The 14020-nt window shown below is 45.6% G+C and overlaps 1 protein-coding gene across 1 annotated transcript in view; it reads right to left on the bottom strand.

Annotated features, from left to right (window-relative positions):
- Positions 1-14020, bottom strand: part of LOC126261604 (ankyrin repeat domain-containing protein 29-like) — a 627165-nt gene that overhangs the window by 437478 nt on the left and 175667 nt on the right. The window contains exon 2 of the mRNA XM_049958554.1: positions 10948-11058. Coding sequence (XP_049814511.1) covers positions 10948-11058 — 111 coding nt within the window. The remainder of the gene's footprint in view (positions 1-10947; positions 11059-14020) is intronic.

Genomic DNA, 14020 nt, shown 5'->3' with positions numbered 1-14020 from the left:
ATCTGAAATGTAACGTCAACTGTTCAAAGTGCCGCCAATGCGAATAAGAGGTCGCGCCAGATGATACGCCAGTATGGTGATGACGAATACACGCTTCCAATGTGCGTTCACCGCGATGACGCCAAACACGGATGCGACCATCAAGATGCTGTAAACAGAACCTGGATTCATCCGAAAAAATGACGTTGTGCCATTCGTGCATCCAGGTTCGTGGTTGAGTACACCATCGCAGGCGCTCCTGTCTGTGATGCAGCGTCAAGGCTAATGACAGCCATGGTCTCCGAGCTGATAGTCCATGCTGCTGCAAACGTCGTCGAACTGCTCGTGCAGATGGTTGTTGTCTTGCAAACGTCCCCATCAGGTGACTCAGGGATCGAGACGTGGCTGCACGATCCGTTACAGCCATGCGGATGCCTGTCATCTCGACTGCTAGTGATACGAGGCCATTGGGATCCAGCACGGCGTTCCGTATTACCCTCCTGAACCAACCGATTCCATACTCTGCAAACAGTCATTGGATCTCGACCAACTCGAGCAGCAATGTCGCGATACGATAAACCGCAATCGCGATAGGCTACAATCCGACCTTTAGCAAATTCAAAAAGTGATGGTACGCATTTCTCCTCCTTGCACGACAACATTTCACCAAGCAACGCCGGTCAATTGCTGTTTGTGTATGACAAATCGGTTTGAAACGTTCCCCATGTTAGCACGTTTTAAGTGTCGCCACCGGCGCCAACCTTGTGTGAATGCTCTATAAGCTTATCATTTGCATATCACAGCATCTTCCTTCTGTCGGTTAAATTTCATATGTAGCACGTCATTTTCGTGGTGTAGCAATTTTAATGGCCAGTAGTGTAAATTCAGTTACAGGACCATTTATGGACGTAGGGACAGGAGAAAAACCATTTCATGTTTGTATGTCAAAGTCTGAAACGATGCACGAAATATTTTACTAGTTATTTGTGACTCACCACTTACGCATATTTCTCTAGTAACAAGATGGCACATTAGAATACACAAAATCCATACTTCCTGCGTACACGAAAAGGGAACGTATCATGAGAGTCGGGTATCTTCACCTTCATATTTGTCTATTCACTTTCACAGGGAATTATCAGAAACGGATTTCCCACTGCCGGTAAAGGAAAGGGGCACTTCTACTAGATTCTTAGAAGGGAAAAATGGAAGGCTACACTTTGCTGTCATATTACTTTAGAGTTCGACAGACAGCAAAATCTAGGTCATTTGGAATGAAGGCATTCGCAAAAGCCAAAAATGTTGGTCGACGGGTATACCACTCTGATTCTCGAACTCACATTTCGCACTTATGAAAACAATCCTTGTATATGCAGTGGTTTTGTATTTTACTCCCTTTAATTTCTCGCACAAGTGTTAGTGATACTCGAGCTCAAACTATAAAGTAATAACAGCAAATACACTGATGACCCAAAACATTATGACCACCTGCTTAATGGCTTATTTCCTCGTCTTTGAAACGAAATACATAACAGATTCTGCATATCAGGTATCCGACAGTTTGTTAATAGGTTTATGGAGGTATGTGGCATAAGATACACTCCTGGAAATGGAAAAAACAACACATTGACACCGGTGTGTCAGACCCACCATACTTGCTCCGGACACTGCGAGAGGGCTGTACAAGCAATGATCACACGCACGGCACAGCGGACACACCAGGACCCGCGGTGTTGGCCGTCGAATGGCGCTAGCTGCGCAGCATTTGTGCACCTCGCCGGCGGTGTCAGCCAGTTTGCCGTGGCATACGGAGCTCCATCGCAGTCTTTAACACTGGTAGCATGCCGCGACAGCGTGGACGTGAACCGTATGTGCAGTTGACGGACTTTGAGCGTGGGCGTATAGTGGGCATGCGGGAGGCCGGGTGGACGTACCGCCGAATTGCTCAACACGTGGGGCGTGAGGTCTCCACAGTACATCGATGTTGTCGCCAGTGGTCGGCGGAAGGTGCACGTGCCCGTCGACCTGGGACCGGACCGCAGCGACGCACGGATGCACGCCAAGACCGTAGGATCCTACGCAGTGCCGTAGGGGACCGCACCGCCACTTCCCAGCAAATTAGGGACACTGTTGCTCCTGGGGTATCGGCGAGGACCATTCGCAACCGTCTCCATGAAGCTGGGCTACGGTCCCGCACACCGTTAGGCCGTCTTCCGCTCACGCCCCAACATCGTGCAGCCCGCCTCCAGTGGTGTCGCGACAGGCGTGAATGGAGGGACGAATGGAGACGTGTCGTCTTCAGCGATGAAAGTCGCTTCTGCTTTGGTGCCAATGATGGTCGTATGCGTGTTTGGCACCGTGCAGGTGAGCGCCACAATCAGGACTGCATACGACCGAGGCACACAGGGCCAACACCCGGCATCATGGTGTGGGGAGCGATCTCCTACACTGGCCGTACACCACTGGTGATCGTCGAGGGGACACTGAATAAGTGCACGGTACATCCAAACCGTCATCGAACCCATCGTTCTACCATTCCTAGACCGGCAAGGGAACTTGCCGTTCCAACAGGACAATGCACGTCCGCATGTATCCCGTGCCACCCAACGTGCTCTAGAAGGTGTACGTCAGCTACCCTGGCCAGCAAGATCTCCGGATCTGTCCCGCATTGAGCATGTTTGGGACTGGATGAAGCGTCGTCTCACGCGGTCTGCGCGTCCAGCACGAACGCTGGTCCAACTGAGGCGCCAGGTGGAAATGGCATGGCAAGCCGTTCCACAGGACTACATCCAGCATCTCTACGATCGTCTCCATGGGAGAATAGCAGCCTGCATTGCTGCGAAAGGTGGATATACACTGTACTAGTGCCGACATTGTGCATGCTCTGTTGTCTGTGTCTATGTGCCTGTGGTTCTGTCAGTGTGATCATGTGATGTATCTGACCCCAGGAATGTGTCAATAAAGTTTCCCCTTCCTGGGACAATGAATTCACGGTGTTATTTCAATTTCCAGGAGTGTATTTACGTACAAGTCATAATTCGCGAGATAGCAACATGTGTTCATTCACTATAGTGCTTCTCAAGCTACTCAGAGACACGGACAATTACACCGCTGAAAGATGACATCGCCCTCGGGGACGACATCAAGCATGAAGGGATGCAGGTGGTTCGCAGCTGTCAACGCGTCTTCGACTACTACCGTGGGTCCCATGAAAGGGCGGGTAGCAAAAATGTGATTCACCCGAAGAGCCGACACGTTTCCATTGATCGACGGTCAACCACGATGGTCCCGTGCCCACTGCGCCTGCTACTGACGATGTCTCTGGGTCAACAGGTAAACCCGTTGGGGGTGGTCTGCTGCGATGCTCCGTGTTCAACAATGTACGATGAACAGTGTGCTCCGAAACGTGCGTGCATCAGCACTGTGCTCTTTAGGAAGAGATGCCACAGATCACCACCTATCCTACTTCACAGAGCAGACAAGCCTCCAAACCCCACGTTCCGAGAAGAGTCGTGGACGACTAATCCTTTAGCGCCAAGTGGTAGCTTAACTGGCCTATCTCTTTCCACAGATCCTCACGGCAGTAACACGCGAACATTCAACCACCTTCGCCATTTTCGATATACTTATTCACAGGACTACGCAGTTGCAGAGTGCAAAGTTTCCTGTTGGTGCAAACAATAGCTCTGCCAGACAGTCGCATCCAGTCTTAATCTAGCCGTCTGGTTTTAAAATTTCTGTTTCTTCTCTAAATTATTCCGCCCAGCTACAGACCTACTTCCTGATGGCTTCTTAAGTTGAATGTTGCCAAACAATGAAGGGAGTCTCGCCATCACATTGCGAATCTCGATAGCTAGCGATCTGATCACAAGTGTCTCATAAATTTCATGATGAGAAATATCTCCAAACACTTGGCCTCATAGACACCCCGTGCATTTAGACGTACTACTGGCTAAAAGAATAACAAATAGAGTCAGTCACTCCAAATCGTGGTAGCAACACGCATTATTACGAAACTGAACGATTACGCAAATGCAATTGTGGCGTAAGTAAATCATTTCCTCCTCTCTTATGTTAGGAGTTTGTTTGCAGAAGGTACCGCCTTAAAATTCTTTGCATATAGGTTTTCAGAATATTCGCCAAGTGTGTGGAATTTAGGCTGTATTAAACGTGGATATCGAATGTGCACAACGGGAGACGGCGCAGATGAATATTTCTCGTTCAGTGAATGAGAGACCGTCACGACAATGCATTAAATCTCATGGCAAGATGCAGCATATCGTGACGTGCAGCGCCGAGATTATTTCAGTCCCAACAAAATGGATCCGCCCACAGATTCTAGGTCACACGTCGGCTTGACGGCGCTGAGGGCCATTTGACCTCCTTTCCAACGGAGGGATGCCAACGGCCGGCGTTGATTGAGCGTCGGTGGGACGTGGGTGCGGGTCGCTTTGGATAAACAGGCTAGATCCTCTTCCACCGCGACACCGTGTTTAACGATCCGTTTACAGGTGGAGTATCGCTGTTGAAGGACGTGTCCGGCCGTTGTGGCCGAGCGGTTCTAGGCGCTTCAGTCTGGAACTGCGCGACCGCTACGGTCGTAGGTTCGAATCCTGCCTCGGGCATGGATGCGTGTGATGTCCTTAGGTTAGTTAGGTTTAAGTAGTTCTGAGTTCTAGGGGACTGATGACCTCAGATGTTAAGTCCCATAGTGCTCAGAGCCATTTGAACCATTTTTTTAAAGGACGTCTTCATACTTGTGGAGTAGCAAACTCAGTTTTCAGAGATCTCGTTTAATAACTTCTGCCGTACAAGATTTTGACAAAGAGCCTTTTTTTTTGTTTTATTTGTCTGTACGGTAGAGTGCAGGCAGAATAACGTGGCCGGTGGATGCGCAATCGGCAGAGCGCGCGTGCGGGGAGCGGTGTGGTGTGTTGGGGGCGGGCGCTGAAGCGTACGCCCACATTTTTTGTAAATATCAAACGGAGCACCTACATGCCCACGCTTGCTTGGTGACCATTCAAAAAGGATTTACAGTCAACACTGCTTTGGTTAGCATTTAAAAATAATTCCGCTGAAAATGGCTTGTAAACATTTCTAACTTACAGAGAAACGTCATGACTGACGAATTTAGAGTAAAACCCACATTTCTCTTATAGAAATGTTAAAATTTGCTTTTTTTGCAAACTCACAGCTGAATTTACAAAATGTCACACCACAACCACGTTGTGTGGACCCAACTGCGAGAGATTTCTGAAACACTGGTTCATGAATTTTATTAAGTAAGGAACTGAGGAAAATTAGATTATAAAAAAGCACATCTTTGGTACAAGCAAAAGTGTAATGTCTTCACTTATGTCGTTCCAAAACACACACAATTTCTCGTTTCACCAGCTATTGGTGGGCCTTAAAATCACATTCTTTCATCTAAAAAATATGTAGTTAGTGGAATAACGCGTTAAATAATGGAGTTTCGCATAATAACCAAATGGCAGAATAGTTTCCTCTTCGCGTACTATCATCTGTCAAAATCTCCTTTCGATAACTCAAACCATTCATGAAATATGAGAAATGTTGTGGATATTTCATTCTGGAAGGCATGATCGCAAATGAGTGTGCTACATCAGGTCAATTTTCTCGAGCTTGCTGACAGATAGAAGCCACCACCCAAGTCTAAAGAAAAATTCGATATATTTGCTAATTTTCATACGCAGCAACACATTATGTAATATACACAAAACTCAATTGATAGCGATCCCTATTTTTCTTTGCTAACTTCTTGGAATTTCATGCAATTTCCTATTTCCTCATAAATATCATAATAACTGTGATCATTAACTAAATGATAAGTACTTCATAATGAACCTGACATTTAAAACTACAAGTAAAACGAAAACTATTGTTTTGACTGAATACTTTCCGTAAAATTCTTTGAGAAAGGTTGCAGGGCTGCGCCTCGTTCTGTCATCGCCGACCGGCCGAAAGGTGGCATACAGTCAAGCCACCCTTCTGAACAAACGAATGAACTGGCCCAGCGCCTTGGACGAAAACTGGTCAATGTGCATCGGTCACTGTGTCCTGTGCGGACTCTACCTCCAGGTATCGTAGGCTACCCGCAGAAACCAAATGAGATTAACAACAGCTGGAACCATGAGCGACAGGCGAGGGCGACAAAAGCGTGTAACCTGGAACGCAGTGCATCACACCTACTGCTCAATTATGGCAATATTAATTTTGAGGAAGATAGGTGCACTCAACACGAATGAACGAAGAAAATACAGCGACGTTAAGGCTCTACGATGCCGCTCTCCTTCGTCGACAGTAGTAACAGTTCAGAGGAACTGTCAGCTGGAATGGAAAATGTATACGTTGCACAAAACTCGCATTACATACACTATGTGATCGAAAGTATCTGGATACCAGGCTGAAAATGACTTAAAAGTTCGTGGCACCCTTCATCGGTAATGCTGGAAATCAATATTGTGTTGGCCCACCCTTAGCCTTGATGACAGCTTCCACTCACGCAGGCATACGTTCAATGAGGTGCTGGAAGGTTTGTTGAAGAATCGCAGGCCAATCTTCACGGAGTACTGCACTGAGGAGAGGTATCGACGTCGATCAGTGAGGCCTGGCAGGAAGTCGGTGTTCCAAAACACCTCAAATGTTTTCTAGAGGTTTCAGGTCAGGACTCCGTGCAGTCCAGACCATTACACGGATGTTATTGTCGTGTAACCAGTCCGCCACAGGCCGTGCATTATGAACAGGTGCTCGATAGTGTTGAAAGCTGCAATCGCCATCCCCGAATTGCTCAACAGTGGGATGTAAGAAAGTGCTTAAACCATCAATGAAGGCCTGTGCTGTGTTAGTGTCACACAAAATAACAACGGGTGCAAGCCCCTCCATGAATAAAACGACTACACCATAACACCACCGCCTCAAAATTTTACTTTTGCACTACACACGCTGACCGATGACGTTCACCGAGCATTCGCCATACTCACATCCTGCCATCGGATTGCCACATTTTGTACCGTGATTCGTCACTCCACACAACGTTTTTCAACTGTTAAATCGTCCTATGTTCACGCTCCTTACATTAAGCTAGGCGTCGTTTGGCATTTACCGGCGTGATGTGTGGCTTATGAGCAGCCGCTCGACCTGAAATCCAAGTTTTGTCACCTCCCGCCTAACTGTCATAGTACTTGCAGTGGATCCTGGTGCAGTTTGTGTGATGGTCTGGATAGATGTCTGCCTATTACACATTACGACCCTCTCCAGCTGTCGGCGGTCTCTGTCAGTCAACAGACTGGGTCGGCGTGTACGCTTTTGTGCTGTACGTATCTCCTCACGTTTCCACTTCACCATCACATCGGAAACAGTGGACCTAGGGATGTGTGGAAGTCTGGTGTACAGACGTATGACACAATTGAGACCGGATCACCTGACCACGTTCGAAGTCCGTGAGTTCCGCGAAGCCTCCCATTCTGCTCCCTCACGGTGTCTGATGAATACTGAGGTCGCTGATATGGAGTACCTGGCAGTAAGTGGCAGCAGAATGCACCTAATATGAAAAACGTATTTTTTGGGGGTGTCCAGATACTTTTGATGACATAGTCTACATCATGTATGCAGCGAAAAGAATAATTCACCTTTGACGTAAGTATTCTTCGTCATTGCACGGTAGCTGCTTTACATAGAGATAACCATACAAGTTGAAGCTTCTCCTGTCATTCATAAGTGGACTAGGTGTAAATGTTAGGCATAAAACTCAATTTGGCAATGGAGTCCACTCAAGCAGATATCAGCGCTGCCACAAGTTTCCCCAAGTGAAATCCCCTGATAATTCCCTGATTTGCAGACAAGTTTTAGCATTTTTCCCTGACAGATTTTGAGATCTCAACAGTAAGTTACGACGTAAGTTGACAATCTGTATTTGCGTTCATGATACAAGAGACAATAGTGCAAAGGAGGAAATATGTAAAAGAAGAACTTGCAAGCAGATGGCTTTTCCTGATGTGAGCAAAAATCTTAAGTACTAACACCAACATATTTTGTAAGAAACTGTTTTTAGATGAATGGTATATGTGTTTCGTTAAGACCACTTATATTATTTTATTTCAATAAAGCGAAACACGTTTAGTGACAAAAATATGCATTTCCTTGGAGTCGCAAGACAGATTTAAAATACCTTCACTGATTTCAGAAATAACCTCAGAAAAAAGTAGGCCTCTTGAAACAAGTGCATAAGGAGGGGAAAAATTGTGTGAAACAACACTGTAGGTGACAGCCAATAAAATGTTGGTTCTACCTTGTTCGTTATTGTCGCTAATTACCTACTGTGTTATATCTATTATTTTACACGTATTGTGTAATTTTTCTTTCGAGAAACATGAGTATATATATGGTAAAAGCTGCCAGCGACTGATACAATTTTCTTCTTCTTGTGGTCCATACTTTCTAACATATAAATTGCTTTTGAAGCACCAAAATGTACTAGAGCAAATGGTTCAAATGGCTCTGAGCACTATGGGACTCAACATCTATGGTCATAAGTCCCCTAGAACTTAGAACTACTTAAACCTAACTAACCTAAGGACATCACACACATCCATGCCCGAGGCAGGATTCGAACCTGCGACCGCAGCAGCCGCGGGGTTCCTGACTGCGCGAAGAGCAAATAAAGTGCCTGTTAAACACCACATTGGTCAATGTACTTGCGGTGAGCAATTCCTGAAATCATCGCCCATGGCCCCTGGCCTGCTGAGTCCTGGGCCCATGGATAAACAATGAAAATCTGCTGTACTACGCCTGCGGGCAGAATGGTGAGACTAGATCTGACGGGCACGGCCTGCACATTAATGGAAACCGAATGGCTTCAGATCGGCATGCCCTATCCATTACAGATATCCGCAGAAACGGCCAGCAGTTTTGGCCCGTCACGGAAATCCACTCATGTGGCCAGCTATTCAGGAGCCACAGACAGCATGTCGATGAAATTGAACCGTATCATCTTCATCTTTGCCTAGGTGTGACGTGTCGTCTTCCGCAGCCTTGGCTTTGCTCTGCCGCTATTGGTCCGTTTGCTTTTAAATTTCGGAGGGCGCTGCGTTCTGGGGAGAGACCTGCTGACGACGAGAGTATCGAGTGCTGCTGCCGGAGTGAGACGGAGAGTTTAGTTTCCGGTTGTGTGGCAGCGCAATGTTGCGGGAAAGGTGGTATAATTCCTGTAAACGCACGTGATTGCTACGAGCGTGTGTACTCGGGACGGCGGCAGTCGTTCTGGACGGGCTGTGTGATGAGGAAGCTCGGCGTGGCAACTGTTGACGCGGCGTGTCCGCGTTGCTATGGCGAAACTGGGGCGATTGACATAACTCGAATTGGTGCAGGTTGCTACCTGTCGCCGAATGCTTGTCTGCCTTCTGGACTAACGATGAGAATTTCTTGACTTGATGTGTCTCACTCAATTTCTGCCCGTGTCGTCGGGTGTGTTTTGCTCTAAGGTCGTGTGCCATGGTGTTTCGCAATTTTAGTAGGCTCTGGCGTGCGAGAAATCCCGATTCAATGATCTGCTGTTATATTGTCAAGTGTAACTATCACTAGAAAAGAGTGTTAACTCTCTGTGCCTTAATAACGGAACCTAAAATATTATCTGTGGTTGAAATTATATTCTGACCCAAGTGCAATAACGATCTTGTATTTTACAATTTGTTGAGTGGTATTATTATTTAGTACTGTCCGTCACATTTACTAAGTCGAAGATTTACGAAGGCCAGTGGGCGTCATTAACAGTTCCTGCCTAGATACGCGTTAAATTTAGAAGCATGTGTTTCAATGTTTAGTAATTTTTATTTTATGTGTTATAGAGAGTTGCTGTGATGCCCTATGTGGACGATTCGCCACGTTGGTCAAGTTTCTAGTTGTTCTGCTGGTCTGTGCCATATTGCTAAAGCAGGCAGTTCTAGCACAGCTGATTGTAAATTTTTTTCCTAGTGGTGAGGAGCACCGGCTGGTTTTAAGTGCTAAGTCACTAACTTCAACCATTTTCAAATATTTATCGCTACTGATATTCAGGCCCTTCAGGCCGAGTGGCAACGTCACTACCCCTTTTTGGTTATTAATTTTATCTTGTTAGCTTGCTTCATTAAAAAAAACCTTTGGTACATGAATTTGTCTTTTGGTCTTTACTGTTCCTTTGGACGAAGTAAATTAACTGTTGGTTTTGCATTCTTGTAGCATTATCAAAACAGCATTTGTGGTTATATTTGATTGGCCCTTCTGGCCGAATGATTAAAGTCATTCCTTTCAGTAACTTATTGTATTGGTCAATAGTTAATCAAAAGTGTCGGGTCCTTCAGATCGTGATTATCTCCTTATGTTGAATCTTAAGGTTGTCATTCTGACATTACAGTTGTGAATGTTCAGCGGCCCTTCAGGCCTGGAATTTAAGAAATTTTATGGTACAAGTGTTTTTTTTAATGTTTAATAAAATTAAATTGTGTTTGAAACTGTAACCTCATTTGGGTCTACGCTTTCACTCCCTGCAGCCTTTGAGATCTGCCTACCTTACGTTTTGGTTAAGTTTTCCCATGCCACGACGTATCAAAATGAGACCACGGCGATCAATCCATGCAACAGATAACTTTTCCAAATGCTCCGAGAATCAATAATAATAATGAGTATAGGTAGCAATTAGATTTCTCATTTACACTTTTAGGTATCTAACATAAAACATCTTTTTGCCTCCACTCACGATACAACATAGAAAAGCACAGTTTCTCTACTCGTTTTGCAGAAGAAGATGAAACGGCAGTGAGAGCACGTCCGAAGAACCACTATACCCCCCCCCCCTCACGGATGAGTCACTCAAAAAGTCTTCTTCGCTTGAAGGAGTGAGACAAAAGCGGCTAACATAATCCCAAAGAAACGCAGATTTTAAGCGGCATCCGCTTGGGCTGGGCCTGGCCTCACCTTGTCGCGGCAGTCGACGTGGACGCGGCCCGTGTCGAGCAGCCTGGTAATGCGCTCCGTGTCTCCGCGCAGCGCCGCCAGGTGCAGCTGCACGTCCCACGGAGACTCCTTCTGCAACACGACACGGCACCACACGCGTTACCCAACACTTTTTTTTAACTTCCAAATTGGTATGATTGCGAAAATCATATGTAGAATATGTACATTTGCAACGATTCTGAAATGGTTCAAACTTAAAATGAACACTACAAGTATATCACAGCAAACAAAAGAAGAGAAGGAAATCTGACGTCAGAACTGTAAACAATAGAAAATACAAGATACTGGCATGAACTGTCTTCAATTTGGGCAACAGTTTGCTGTAGTATGGAAAAATCAAATGGTTCAAATGGCTCTGAGCACTATGGGACTTAACATCTACCGAGCGAGGTGGCGCAGTGGTTAGCACACTGGACTCGCATTCGGGAGGACGACGGTTCAATCCCGTCTCCAGCCATCCTGATTTAGGTTTTCCGTGATTTCCCTAAATCGTTTCAGGCAAATGCCGGGATGGTTCCTTTGAAAGGGCACGGCCGACTTCCTTCCCAATCCTTCCCTAACCCGAGCTTGCGCTCCGTCTCTAATGACCTCGTTGTCGACGGGACGTTAAACACTAACCACCACCACCACCACCACTTAACATCTATGGTCATCAGTCCCCGAGAACTTAGAACTACTTAAACCTAACTAACCTAAGGACATCACACACATCCATGCCCGAGGTAGGATTCGAACCTGCGACCGTAGCGGTCGCGCGGTTCCAGACTGAAGCGCCTAGAACCACTCGGCCACCCATTGCGTACCCCAACTGTTCCTGTGATTAATTTTCACTGTTTCCGATAGGTGTGCGCCCACCGTAGCCACACGAGCTCTGTTTGCCAGACAGATGTAAAATATTTTGGCAAACTACACACCAGCATCAGAGCTGATATTGTCAGGGTATGTTTCGGAATAACTGAGCTTCACTCCATCGTTTCATTTCGAAGAGAGAGACGCGAAAGAAATACACAGTCTAGTCGACTGTTGCCTTATTCAAACCCCTTTACCGCGGAAACAACCCAACGAATTCGCAGATCCCAAAGATGCGACACTTGATATGCTTTGGCAGACCACTTCAACCCCCCCCCCCTTTCCCCCTCCTTCTCTCTTCGTCTGTCTCTAAAGCAATAGATGTTGGTCTGCAACGAGCAGCGAGAAAATCTAACACTGTTAAACTCAACAACTAGTTACCAAATGTGCCACTGTTCACCTTTCATGTCACAGGACATGTGGCTACTTACAAATACGGTCTCATCACCTAATGTTTCTGTAACGAAGAAAGTTAAATTAAAGTGAAATTGTCTCAGGACATATTACTACGCATGTATTACTTCTGAACAATGAAAGCATAAAAGCATACATACCCACCACAAATCTGCAAGATTTACTAATTATGCCATGTAACTGTGTTAGATTATTTCAAGGCGTTGGTAATAACATGTTAGCTAGGATGACATACGTAAACGATGTCAGAAAGGATGTTGTTGTGGTCTTCAGTCCTGAGAGTGGTTTGATGCAGCTCTCCATGGTACTCTATCCTGTGGAAGCTTCTTCATCTCCCAGTACTTACTGCAACCTACATCCTTCTGAATCTGCTTAGTGTATTCATCTCGTGGTCTCCCTCTACGATTTTTACCCTCCACGCTGCCCTCCAATGCTAAATTTGTGATCCCTTGATGCCTAAGAACATGTCCTACCAACCGGTCCCTTCTTGTCAAGGATAACCATTTCGTAAATTATCTACTTTTCCTCTGCTACATCGTCGATCTAAATAGTAAAATAGATTTATATTATAAACTTATCCACGACAAGAAGCAGTGAAGGAGCGTCAGGTATTGTGATCCGAACAGTAATTCGGCCATTGACGAGCATTTCCATATGATTTCGAAACAGTTTTCAGTGTGAATCAGTGGCTTGCAGCCAACAGCTTACTTTTAGAATTTTAAGTACATAGCGCAACAGGTACGCCACGAAACTTGTAAACTTTTCCTACGTGGCAGAGGAGGTGAGGGATTTCTTTGTAACTCTCCAGACTTGATATCTTTACCTACTGACTAGGATATAACGATTGCTGCACCTCAGCTTACGTCGTCTTCTGCAGACCTTTCACTGCTGGTTTGACACTGGGTACGACATGCACGAGTTTTGAACCTCGAATTCTCTGTAATGTTTGTTTGAACAAGGTGATAGGTCTATGAGCCGTCACATGGATCAACGTGATACATTCATTAGGATCACATCAGCACAGGATGGTAAACATTCCATTAAGACGTGCACAGTGTGCTCAAAGAGTGTCGCTTATTCTTGAAGGAGCTATAATTGGTCAAAATAAGAAAAAAGCTAAATAAATGTATATCCGGAAATAAAAATTATTGATACAAGGGCTATTTTGCTCTGTGATGGCCGTGGGTTGGCACTACATGAAGTGCGTCTCGTGGTTACACATCCTTCAGATCTCTTACCAGAATCCGAACCTCTGAGTAGGAACCTGTGCGACCACGGATTGTGTGAGGTGCTGGGGAGACCCGTTGTACAACGTGCGCACATGGTCGATGAGTGCGGGATACACGAATGATCTCTTACGTCTTCATAGCCAGCAAGCGAATGGGTTACGGTCAGGTGAATGGAGAAGGTATGCTGAATCTCCTCAATCAATACAACGCTCATTAAGTGTTTCATGTAGGTACTGCGGTAAGAGGTTTAGGATATTAAGTGTTGCCCTGTCTCCCGTAAATAAAATGTTTTCGTACTGCAAGGATGTAGTTGTCGAATGGACGAAGTTATTTGTCACGCAGGAACTGTCGGTAAAGAGAACCCATTAATGAGTCTGATAAATTGTATAGACCTTTGAGTTTGTTACCCACAAATCCTGCCGATACATTGTTAGTAACGAAATATGAAACCTTCCTTCCATGATCGCACGAGGGGTTGTATTTGTCCACGCTTGGTTACTACAGTTCATTTTCCCAGTCTATATAAATTTCGCATCATTAAA

The sequence above is a fragment of the Schistocerca nitens genome, chromosome 1 (assembly GCF_023898315.1).
Source record: "Schistocerca nitens isolate TAMUIC-IGC-003100 chromosome 1, iqSchNite1.1, whole genome shotgun sequence".
Classification (NCBI taxonomy): Eukaryota; Metazoa; Arthropoda; class Insecta; order Orthoptera; family Acrididae; genus Schistocerca; species Schistocerca nitens.
The sequence above is the reverse complement of the archived record's forward strand: the minus strand, read 5'-3'. Positions and strand labels throughout refer to the sequence as shown.